General features: G+C 39.9%; 1 protein-coding gene across 1 annotated transcript in view; it reads right to left on the reverse strand.

Moving 5' to 3' along the window:
• AGBL2 (AGBL carboxypeptidase 2) overlaps positions 1-12,329 on the reverse strand; it is an 88,762-nt gene extending 76,433 nt beyond the window's left edge. Inside the window, exons 1-3 of the mRNA XM_044682389.1 lie at positions 12,297-12,329; positions 11,486-11,549; positions 223-357 (exon numbers count right to left, since the gene is read on the reverse strand). Coding sequence (XP_044538324.1) covers positions 223-357; positions 11,486-11,549; positions 12,297-12,329 — 232 coding nt within the window. The remainder of the gene's footprint in view (positions 1-222; positions 358-11,485; positions 11,550-12,296) is intronic.
• Between the last annotated feature and the right edge of the window lie 700 nt (positions 12,330-13,029).

A 13,029-nucleotide genomic window follows, 5' to 3' on the forward strand; every position in this document is an offset into this window, starting at 1 on the left:
TCTGGTGTTGAAATAGTACACTTGAGTGAAGGTCTGGGAGAGATAAAAAGAGAAATCATCTTCTCACAGGCCCTGCCCCCTAAATTCTTGGCAGTGGCAGCATAACACTAAGGAATAAAGGCTGCTTCAGGAGTGGCAGAAAAACTGATCTGTAGCTAATTCTCCAGACCCTTAGGAACTGGCCTCTGGAGCTTTTTCCTCCTTTGGTACTTTAATACTTACATATTAGCTTCTCCTCTTGCAAAGGATCCTGATTCAAATCAGTTCTTTTCCGGAAATTCCCTTTTAACAGGTACTGAGGATGCCGCTCCCAAGGATCTGGATGTTTAGTAGCATTTGGTAAACCATCCCCCTGAGCTAAAAGCAGACGTTTAATTAAGGGGGCTGAAACACTCATCACATGACAGACTTAGGCTTAGTAAGATGGAAATAGCCCTCCCATTATTACCAGTAGAATTACAGTCTCGCCAACATTCTAAGTTGGTTTCAAACACTCTTTATGGAATTATCTGGTAGAAGAATAAAAGAACAACATCTAAAGCTCAAATCTTCACTAATTCTTGATGATGGCCCAATGGGGATTATCTTAAATTAAAATATGGGTACCCATAAAATGGGCCTCTATGTTATCCTAGAGAATAGAACCATAGGAATAGAGAGCAACCTCATCCAAATTCTCTCCCTATGTTCAATTTCCTCAACAATATACCTGAAAAATGGTCCCTATTCTCATTCCCCACAGCTATTCCTTTTTTCTCATTTTTCTCTTTGCCCTCTACCCATCTAAATTTTCTATATTCCTAGCTATGAACCCAGTCAACTCTTCACTCAGGAAATGGAGGCCATCCTACCCATGCCCAATCAACTCTTCTCCTCTCCATTTCTGAACTTTTCTAATTGGGTCTATTCCTTGCCAAGGTGAATTCTTCTACCAGCACTTTTGTTTCCAACTCATCTCCCTCAGGAACTTGCTCTAGCAATTAATCCCTCTCACTTGTTTCTTCAATCTTTCCCCTGCTGGCTCCTTCTTATATGCCTTTAAATGGGTTTTCCAAACTCAAAACAAAAAGCCTTTTACCACACATTCTATCTACCCCATTAAGATATCATCCCATCTCTCCTTTTCACAGCCAAATGTGATGCTACTCCTTCCTTAATATTCACTCATTAAATCCCTTTCCCTTCTCTGGCTTGTAATCCATCAGCCTCTCAAAGAGAGGTTATATACTGATAACATACATCTATGTCTATAGCCCTGATTTTCTCTCAATCTGTAGAAAAGAATATATTGAATATTAAAAACACTTGAATCTCTCAGTGGAATTTCATTGTAGCCAAATATAAAGGTCTGTTTTCAGGCATCACTATCCTTGACTTCCAAGCACTTCTCTTCATTTTTGATGGCTTCAAAGAAAGATCATTCTCTGGGGCTCCTAGCTCTAAAAATTCCTTCAGTTTCTTTTGTTGTCTTCTTTTCCTCTTCACAGTCCCTTAATATTGATATTACCCAAAATTTTATCTTCAGACTTCTTTATTTATACTCTTTTCCCTGGTGGGGAAGCAGAGTCAAGATGGTGGAATTGAGGCACAAAAGTCCAAATCTCAAAGTCCTCTCCAACCGGTCTTAAAATAAAGCTTCAAAATGAATGCTAGAGTGGCAGAGCCAGCAAAAGGATGGGATGAGGCAATTTTCCTGTAGAAAATAACCTGAAAGGTAGGGAGAGAAGGTCTGTTTCACTGGGATAAGAGAGGAACTGTGTAAATAGAATAGCCAGATCCTATTAATAGTCAAAAATCTACCCAACCCAGGCGTGCTAATGATGTCACTCCCACCTCCCTTAGTGGGGAGGGGAGACGAGTTACCCACACGTGACAATAAGTAACAAATCAAGAATAAGGGACTGCCCTTTGGGCAGTCCAAATCAATGTAGGAACTGCCATTTGTCCATTTGAATTAGAGGTGGACCACAGGAAGTGATGAAAGGCACATTCTCTTTAAGTAAGTTAGTGAACTTCCTGTAGTGGGAGTTGGCGTCTGGAACTGGAAGAAGAAGCATCTCCTGAGACCACAGACAGATTACACTCTGTATTGTCACGTGGGTAAGTTAGGCTGGCTTCCTTGGCCTAGCTGGGCCAATTCTAAACTCTGCCTATCCGGCTGTTGGGCCTTGCGGCTTACAGCTTCATTTATTTAGTCTTCTAACCTCCCTCTTCTCTTTATCACTACTCACCTTCCTGATTGTAAATAAACTCCTCAACCCGATGCTGACTTGGGTCTGATTTAATTACGGAATCAACCTGAATTGTTGATTCCTGGCGGCCACATAATTTTAATATATAAATATAATAACTAAATTTTATTTCTTACAGAACTCAATTCACAGCAAGGCCACACCAATGAGTCCAGAGCAGACCAAACAGCAAGGCATGCCTTGACCCTATGCTGCTGGAGGTTCTGAACCCAGGCCCAAGCCACCAGCAGCAAGACTCTGAGACCCTGCCTAACACAATAGCAGAACACCACCATGCCCACCCCTCTAAGTTCTAAGCCCAAGTATACACACCACATGAGGCCTGAGCTCGAGCACAAGCCCATGGTGACTAATCAGCAGTGGAAGGTGGCTTCCAGAGCTCTTAGCTGACAAGCCATATAATACCACTTTGGAAGAACTGAAACTTGCGAACATCTAGATTTGAGCATAACAGCAAGAAAATACTGAAGTTTAAGACAGTGTCTCCACTACCCTGAGAACAGAGCGCATCTTTAAGATAAAAATAAAAGGCAAGAAACAGGCTGGAAAAATGACCAAACATAAAAAAAAAAAAAAAAAAAAAACCCAAACCACTTAACTATAGACAATTATTATGGAGACGAGGAAGAGAAAAGCACAAATGCAGAAGGGAAAAATGATATTGAAGCAGCTACACACAAAATTTCAAAGAAAAATGGGAATTGCTCGTAGGCTCTGGAAGAGCTCAAAAAGGCTTTCAAAAATTAAATAAAAGAGGCAGAGAAAAAAATGGAGAAAAGAAGTGAAAGTGATGCAAGAAGAAAATAACATCTTAAAAAGCAGAATTGACAAAATAGTAATAGAGTTACAAAATTCACTAAAGAGAATTCTTTAAAAAGCAAAATTGGCCAAATGGTAAAAGAGATACAAAAATCCAATGAAGAAAAAACTTCTTGGCAAAGTAGAATTGGCCAAATGGAAAAGGAGGTTCAAAAACTCACTTAAGAAAATAATTTCGTAAAAATTAGAATTAGGTAAGTGGAAGCTAATGACTTCATAAAACATCAAGAAACAATAAAACAAAATCAAAAGAATGAAAAAATCGAGGAAAATATTAAGTATTTCATTGGAAAAACAAATGACCCAGAAAACAGACCCAGGAGAAATAATTTAAGAATTACTGGACTTCCTGAAAGCCATAATTTAAAAAACGTCTACATATCATATTAAAAGAAATTATCAAAGAAAACTGCCCTGATAGTCTCAAACAAGAGGGTAAAAAAGAAATTGAAAAAAAAATGCACTGATCACCTCCTGAAAGAAATCCTCAAATGAAAACTCTCAAGAATATTATAGCCATATTCTAGAGTTCCCAGGCCAAGGAAAAATACTGCAAGGAGCCAGAAGAATATTTAAAATATTACAGGGCTATAGTCAAGATTATATAGGACCTAGCTTCTACATTAAAGGATGAGAGAACTTGGAATATGATATTCTGGAAGGCAAAGGAGTCAGGTTTACAACCAAGAATCACTATCCAGCAAAACTAAGTATATTTTTTCAGGGAAAAAATTGATCATTTGATGAAATAGAAAATTTCCAAGCATTTCTGATGAAAAGACCAGACCCTGAACAGAAAATCTTTTGTTCAAATACAAGACTCAAATGAAGCATAAAAAGGCAAATAAGAAAGAGAAAAAGTAAGGGATTCAATAAGGTCAAACTGTTTTTATTCTTATATGGGAAGATGATACTTGTAACTCTTAAGAATTGTTAATTATTAAGGCAGTTAGGAGGAGAATAGAGTATAAGTTGACTATGATGACATGATATTAAAAAAATCACAGGGTGAAAAGGGGGATTGCAGTGAGAGAAGAGGGAAGGGAGAGAGAGAATGGGGTAAATTATCTTACCTAAAGAGATGCATAAAACTATTAGAGTGGAAGGGAAGATGAGAATGGTAATAGGCAATGCTTAAAAACCTTAGTCACTGAATGACTCAGAGGGGGAATAACATCCACACTCAGCTGGGTATAGAAATCTAACTTATTCTATATGGAAGAAGGAGGAAAATAAGAAAAGAGTGTGAGACTAACAAAAGGGAGAGTGATTTGAGGGAAGATAGTGGTAAGAAGCAAAATACTTGTGAAGAGGGACAAAGTAAAAAGAGAGAGAAAGAGCAGGGTCAAAGGGAGAAAATAGGATGTAAGGGAATAATCAGTAATTATAATTATAAATGTAAATGGAATGAACTCACACATACAATGGAATGCATTGAATGGATAGCAGAGTGGATTAAAAACCAGAATCCTACTATATGCTGTTTACAAGAAACATATCTGAAGCAGAGAGATACACACAGAATAAGGGTTAAGGGGCTAGAGCAGAATCTATTATGTTTCAGCTGAAGTAAAAAAGCAAGGGTAACAATCATAATCTCAGATAAAATGCAAAAGCAAAAATAAATCTAAATAAAAGAGATAAAGGAAATTACATCCTGAGAAAAGGTATGATAGACAATGAAGTAATATCAAGATAGATTAATATGCACCAACTTGTATACCATCCAAATTTTTAAAAGAGAAATTAAATGAGCTATAGAAATAGACAATAAAATTATATTAGTGGAGGACCTCATTTTTCTCCTCTCAGAACTAGATAAGAAGGTGAATAGCATTTTAGAAAAGTTAGATTTAATAGATCTCTGGTGAAAGTTGAATGGGAATAGAAAGGAATATAACTTTTTCTCACTGGTACAGGGCACTTACACAAACAATGAACATATCTTAAGGCATAAAAACCTCACATTCAAATCCAGAAAAGCAGAAATAATAAAAACATCCTTTTTAGATCATAATGCAATAAAAATTACAATCAATAAGAGGCTATGGAAAGACAAATGAAAAAATAATTGGAAACCAAATAATCTAATTCTAAAGCATGGGTAGGTCAAAGAACAAATCATATAAACAAATGAAGAAAATGACAACATATAAAAAAGTATGGGATGTAGACAAAGCAATACTTAGGAGAAAATGTATATCTCTAAATGCTTACATAAATAAGAAAAAGCAGATAAACGAATTGAGCATGCAACTAAAGAAATTAGAAAAAGAATAAATTAAAAATTCTCAACTAAAGACTAAATTGGAATCCTAAAAATCAAAAGAGAAATGAATAAAATCGAAACTAAGAAAACCACTCAACTAATAAGACCAGAAATTGGTTTTATAAAAAAACAATGAGATAATTATTGGTTAAAATTAAAATTGTTTAATTTGATTTAAAAAAGGAAAGAAGAAAATCAAATGACCAGTTTCAAAAATGAAATGAGTGAATTCACTAGCACTAAAGAGGAAATTAAGGCAATCGTTAGGAGCTATTTCGGTCAATTATATGCCAATAAATCAGATAACCTAAGTGAAATAGATAAATATTTATAAAAACATAAATTGCTTAGAGTAACAGAAGAAGAAATAGAAAATTTAAATAACTCCATCTCAGAAAAAGAAATCAAACAATCAATGAGCTCCCTGATTAAAAATCCCCAAGGCCACATGGATGCACAAGTGAATTCTACCAAACATTTAAAGAACAATTAATCCTAACACTATATAAACTAATTGGAAAAATAGTTTAAAAATAATCCTATCAAATTCCTCTAATGACACAAATATAATGCTTATACCTAAATGAGGAAGAGAGGAAACCAAGAAAAAAAAACTATCGACCAATTTAACTAATGAATATTGATATAAAAACTTTAAATAAAGTACTAGGAAGGAGATGATAGCAATATATCACAATAATCATACACTATGACCAGGTGGGATATATATAAAGAATGCAAGGCTGGTTTAATATTACGAAAACTATCAGCACAATTGACCATATCAATAACAAAACCAAAAGGAATCATATGATAATCTCAATAGATTCAGAAAAATCTTCTGACAAAATACAATACCAATTACTATTAAAAACCACAGGAAAACACAAGAATAACTGGAACTTTCTTTAAAATTAGCAGTTAGTTTCTATTAAAAAAAATCAGCAAGCATTATCTATAATGGAGATAAGCTAGAAACCTTCCCAATAAGATTAGGGGTGAAACAAGGATATCCATTGTCACCACTATTATTCAATATTGTACTAGAATTGCTATCTAAAGAAATAAGAGAAGAAAAAGAAATTGAAGCAATTAGAATAGGCAATGAAGAAACTAAATTATCATTCTCTGCAGAGGATATGATAGTATACTTAGAGAATTCTTGAGAATCAACTAAAAACTGGTTGAAATAATTAATAGTTTTAGGAAAGTTCCATGATATGAAATAAACCCACACAAATCATCAGCATTTCTATATCTTATCAACAAAATCCAGCAGGAAGAGATAGAAATAGAAATTCCACTGAAATAACTCTATACATTATAAAATACTTGGGAAACTACTTGCCAAGACAAACCCAGGAACACAATTACAAAAAACACTTTTCACACAAATAAAGCCAGATCTAAACAACTGGAAAAATATTAACTGCTCATGGGTAGGACGAGCCAATATAATAAAAATGACAATTCTACCCTAAGTTAATTTTCTTATTCAGTGTCTTACCAATGGAACTATGAAAAATGTATACAACTAGAAAAAATAACAACAAAGTTCAACTGGAAGAACAAAAAATCCAGAATGTCATAGGAATAGGAAAAAAAACAACATGAAAGAAGGTAGCCTAACTAATCATGCCAGATCTCAAACTGTATTATAAAGTGGTAATCATCAAAATAACATGGTACTGCACATGGGTCGATGGGGATATGATTGGGGATGCAGACTCTAAATGATCACCCTAGTGCAAATATCAATAATATGGAAATAGGTCTTGATCAATAACACATGTAAAACCCAGTGGAATTGTGCATTGGCTGTGGGAGGAGAGGAGGGAAAGAATATGAATCATGTAGGCATGGAAAATTTTTCATAATTAATCAATAAAATAAAAATAAAATTTTAAAAAATTTAAAAAATAATATGGGGGGCAGCTGGGTAGCTCCGTGGAGTGAGAGTCAGGCCTAGAGACAGGAGGTCCTAGGTTCAAACCCGGCCTCAGCCACTTCCCAGCTGTGTGACCCTGGGCAAGTCACTTGACCCCCATTGCCCACCCTTACCACTCTTCCACCTATGAGACAATACACCGAAGTACAAGGATTAAAAATAATAATAATAATAATATGGTACTGGGTAAGAAATAGAGGGTTGGATCAATGGGGCAGATTAAGTACACAATACAAAGTAGAAAACGACCATAAGTAATTTAGTATTAGATAAACCCAAAGATCCAAACTTTTGAGATAAGAACTCACTATTTGACAAAAACTTTTTGGAAAACTGGAAAGCAGTTTTATAGAAACTAGGGATAGACCAAAATCTCTCACCATATACTAAGATAAGGTCAAAATGGGTACATGAGTTGGACATAAAGGTTGATACCATGAGCAAATTAGGGGAGCATGGAATAGTTCACCTGTCAGATCTATGGATGAGGGAAGAATTTATGACAAAAGAAGAGAGAGAGCATTACAAGATATAAAATGGATAATTTTGATTATGTTAAATTAAAAAGGTTTTGTACAAGAGAAATCAATGAAACCAAGATTAGAAGGAAAGCAGAAAGGTGGGGGAATTTTTTTTTTTACAGCAAAGTATATATTATAAAGTCCTCATTTTTCAAACATTTAGAGAACTGAGTTAAATTTATAATACAGTTCATTCCCCATTTGATAAATGGTCAAAGGATATGAACAGGCAGTTTTCAGAAGAAATTAAAGCTACCAATTATCATATTAAAAATGCTCTAAATTGCTATTGATTAGAGAAATGCAAATTAGAATATCTCTGAAGTACCACCTCATACCTATCAGATTAGCTAATATGCCAGAAAAAGAAAATTATAAATGCTGGAGGGCATGTAGGAAAACTGGGACAGTAATATACTGCTGATGGAGTTGTGAACTAATCTAATCAATCTGGAAGGCAATTTGGAACTATGCTCAAAGGGCTTTTAAACTTCATTCCTTTTGATCCAGCAGTACCACTTGGAGGTCTGTATCTCAAAGAGATCAAAGAAAAGACAAAAGGACCTACTTGTACAAAAATATTTATAGCAGCTCTTTTTTTTTTTGGTAGCAAAGAATTGGAAACTGAGGGAATGTCCATCAGTTGGGGAATGGCTCAACAAGTTGTGGTATATGTTTATTAATGGAATACTATGGTGCTATATGAAATGTTGACCAGGAGGATTTCAGAGAAACCTGGAAATTCTTACATCAACTGATTCAGAGTGAAGTGAGCAGAACCAGGAGAACATTATATATAGCAATAGCAATGCTACATGATAATCATTTGGGAGTGACTTAGCTATTATATTACCTATACTCGGCAATATAATGATTCAAGGCAATACCACAGTATTCATGATGAAAAATGCTATCCACCTCCAAAGAAAGAACTGAAGGAGTCTGATGTAGATGAAAACATACCATTTTCCACTTCATTTTCTTCATGTTTTTAAAATGTGTCTTCTTTCAACATGACAAATATGGAAATGTTTTATATGATAGTACATGTTATATCAAATTGCTCACTGTCTCAGGGACAAAAGAAGGAAGGAGAGAATTTAGAACTCAAAATTTTAGAAATCAAGTGTTAAAAACTGTTTTTACATGTAATTGGGGAAAAAATAAAATAGTGAAAGAAAAAAAAGAACTAGAGAATCCTTCTCTGGCTCTTCCTCCATGTCATTCCCTCTACCCATAGACGTCCCATAAGGCTCTCAGTCCTGGGGACCCTCTTCTCTCCTCCTTCTAGATCAGTGATGGTGAACCGATGGCACAAAGAGCCTCTCTGTGGGCACTTGGCCACCCTCCCCCCCCAAAGTTCATTACTAGAAAGGCAGAGTGACTTGGGCAGAGCTGCTCCCTCCCCTTCTCCATTGTACCTGATGGCAATTTTTCACATCATCTGCCCAGCAGCCAATGGGAGCACACAGGAGGTAAGGTGAGTGACTCAGAGGTGGCAGAGCTAGAGGGAAAGGCCACTCCCTACCCCCTCTCTCCACTAGCTGAGCACATCCTTCACTTCACCTGCCCCTCTGCCCAGCAGACCAATGGGAGCACTTTCTTCCTCCCCCATGTGAGATAAGGTGGGGGGGGCAGGGCACACCCAGCACTGGGGAGGGGGAGCATGGCACAGGGTCTCTAAAAGGTTCATCATCACTGTTCTAGATGATCTCACTTGGTGATCTTAGCAGCTCCCACAGATTTAATTACCTTCTGATGATTCTCACAACTACCTATTTTCTCTCAATCCCTCAGCTGACCTCTAATCTCACATTTCTGACTGTCCATTGGACATCTCAAAGTGGATGCCCACTAGACCATCTTAAACTCAAAATGGCTGAAACTGAGGTCATTATTTTTTCCCTTAAACCCTTACTACATCTCAAAATTCCCAATGACTGTTGAGGGAAACACTGTCCTCTCAGGCCCTTGGGCTCACCACCTAGGAGTCACCCTAGATTCTTCACTATCTCTCACCCCCATATCCAAGCTGTTGCCAAGACCTGTAGACTTTACTTTTGCCATCAGCTCTCTTCTCTCCTCTGACACTGGCCCTGCCCTGGTCAGCTCATGCCTGAACTATTGCAATAGCTGCTAGTGGGTCTACTGACTTCAAGTCTCTTCCCTCCATTCAGTCACCAAAATAATTTTCCCCTAATGCAGATGTGACCATGCCATCTCTTCTGTTTAGGATCCAACTGCTCCCTATAACCTCCTCCAAGATCAAATACAAAATCCCTTGACTAAATGACTTCTAAAAGCTCTTCCAATTCTAAATCCCTGATCCCACCATCCCCATCCTCCCTGCCCTCACTTCCAGGGATGGATGCATCTAAGAAAAAGGAAACACGAAGTGATTATCCCACTTAAAGTACTCTGTTAATCCACCAAGAAACCAATCAACCACTGGCTATAGTGGTTGGTAAAGGCTGATCCCCAAATTGAACAAACCTAGGTCCAAACCTTTCATGGCTAGTATTGTCTAAAAAGTTGATTGCAAGCAAGGTACACATATGTAAGGACATTCTTGAATATAGAAAGGATGAAGTATTGGCAGCCCTAAAAACTTATTTCTTCTACATATATTGAGAAGTCATGTGCTGGGTATTTTCAGTCCCTCTAATATAAGGAGTACTGGGTGGGAGTGGGTAGAAGAAATATCAGGGCAGAAAGGATAGGAATTATGCATTCCTCAGAGTACATCTTGAGGATTCAGTGGTTCCCCTTCTTAGCTCTCTCTGGGCCTCATCACGTTAAGGCCAGACTTAAGATGGACCCTGGAATGGCCTCTCCCACTGCAGTTCTGAGCTGCTGGGCTCAGGAGCCTCCGCTTCCCCAGAAGCAGGCATTACAGGATTGTGCCATCATACCAGGCTTAGGATCACATTTTAGCACAGAGATGGATAGACTACACACTAAGGAAGGGGACAAGAATGGTGAGGGGCCTAGAAAACATGATCCACAAAGATCACTGGAAGAATGAGAATTGTCTAGCCAGGAGAGAACACTTGGTGGACACACGACTGCTTTCTTCTGATAACTGAAGATAACTGGGTTAAAGATAAGAGGAGTGGGGGCAGCTGGGTAGCTCCCTGGATTGAGAACCAGGTCCTAGGTTCAAATCTGGCCTCAGGCACTTCCCAGCTGTGTGACCCTGGGCAAGTCACTTGACCCCCATTGCCTAGCCCTAACCAGTCTTCTGCCTTGGAGCCAATACACAGTATTGACTCCAAGACGGAAGGTAAGGGTTTAAAAAAAAAATAAGAGAGGAGTGAGCCCTATCTGGGGCTCCAGTCCGGGGAGACAAGAGGTTGCAAGAAGGCAGTAAAATGTCATTTGCAGAAGAAATGGAGGCTTCTTGAGGACAGGGCCAGGTTTCCTCTTTTGTCTTTACCTCCCCAGCCCCTGGCACCATACCAGGGACTTTGCTAGCACAACAGTAGCACAGACACTTGTTGAACTAAATTTCGGGACACACATCTTCACTTTTCCATCCCATTTGCTAATGAGAACCTTGGGCAAACCACTTGACATTGCCTTCTCTTCTCCAGGTGGTAGGCCTGCCTCCTTTGGGCACGTTTTAAATGAATGAGAGCTGATGACCAGATTCCCTGACAAGTTTGCTCTTTCTTACCTTTAAAGTACCCATAGTACTGGAGATGAAGGTTCATGAAGGCATCATAAGGTTCTCTGGTACTCTAGGAGTGGAAAAGGAAAGGGCGGCCACCTAAGCCCAGCAGCTCCACAGCAGTGCTGGCAAACACCTGAAGCAGTCAGGAATGGTGAGCACCCAGCACAGGAGCATCTGGGTCAGAGGACCAAGAGAGCCCCAGCCCTTTCGCCTCAAATCTAGAGATCCAGAAGGCAAAGGCAGGGTGAGGAGAATGATAAAAGTAAATGCTCTGTAGGTTCCCAAGACCTTCCCCTCAGAGTGTTTGTGTGGATGAAAGAACTTTTGTAAAGGGCAGGGAGAGAGATATAATGCTGGGCCTGGAGTCAGGAAGACTCGAGTTCAAATTTGACCTCTAACACTTACTAGTCGTGTGACCCTGGGCAAGTCACTGAACTTGGCCTGCTGGAGGAAGAAATGGTGAACCACACCAGTGTCTTTACTGAGAAACCCCCCTGGACAGTCCCCAGGGGTTGCACACAAGTGAACACCAAAGGGCTTTGATACCAAGCGGGCACTTAAACACTTCCTTCCCATTGTAGAGCAGCAGAAAGGGGGTTCAAGGAGCTTAATAAGGCACCTGTCCGTGGTCACCAACTAGGGTTACTAAAGGTATTCGCACCAAAGTTGCACAGGGCTGTCTCCATTCTACAGCAGAGGAAAATGAGGCTTGGCAGACACGTGGGCACTGGGCGTGAGCACCGTCGAAATTCGGCTTCCGCCCCTGGGAGATCCCCCGGCAGGGCTCGGACCTGAGGCGACCCGCCGGACTGACCTTCTTTATCTCTGTCGCCAGCGCGGGATACATGGCGTTCTGGTCTCCGGCGCTCCAGAGCCCAACCTTCTGGACACGGGCCGCTTCTTATTTGAAAAAAGCTACAAGACCAAAACATGACAACCCACCGCCGCCGCCGCCCTTCCCCCTCCTTCCCGCGAGGGGAGGAAAACGCCAGGTGGCTAACCTGACTTCCAGGGGTGGGGGCGGGGAACGCGACGCTGCTCCTGGGAGGGCTGGGGGGAGGGGAAGGAGAGGGCGTGCCGGTCCCAGGGCCCCGACCCTCGTTTCCACTTAACACACGGGATGGAGCTCCCTCACAGCCAGGGGAAAGAGGAGGGCAGGAGGAGTGGAAGGGATGGGGGCCAGGATGAAAGGAGAGTTAGGACAGAGGGACCTCCCCCAACGTCTGGAATTTGGACCCAGGGGCCGTGGTTCGAATCCCGATTCTGTCACCACTTTTACTACCTGTGTAACCTTGGACAGAGCCTCGGTCTCCCCCATCGATAAGAGGGGAGTGGGGTAGCTGGACTAAATGCTCTCTACGCTCCCTTGCAGCTCTAACCCTTAGGCGGCCAAAACTTTGCAAGGGTTAAATGCCGAAGGCTCTGGGCTCAGCACTTGGAACTGGAGGCCCGGGAGCTCCATCTCAGAACGCACACCTAGGGTTGCCAGGCAACGGCGCCGCGGCCCGGAAGTGTCACGCGAGGGGCGCAGGCGCCATTGCCGAGGG

The sequence above is a fragment of the Gracilinanus agilis genome, chromosome 6 (assembly GCF_016433145.1).
Source record: "Gracilinanus agilis isolate LMUSP501 chromosome 6, AgileGrace, whole genome shotgun sequence".
Classification (NCBI taxonomy): Eukaryota; Metazoa; Chordata; class Mammalia; order Didelphimorphia; family Didelphidae; genus Gracilinanus; species Gracilinanus agilis.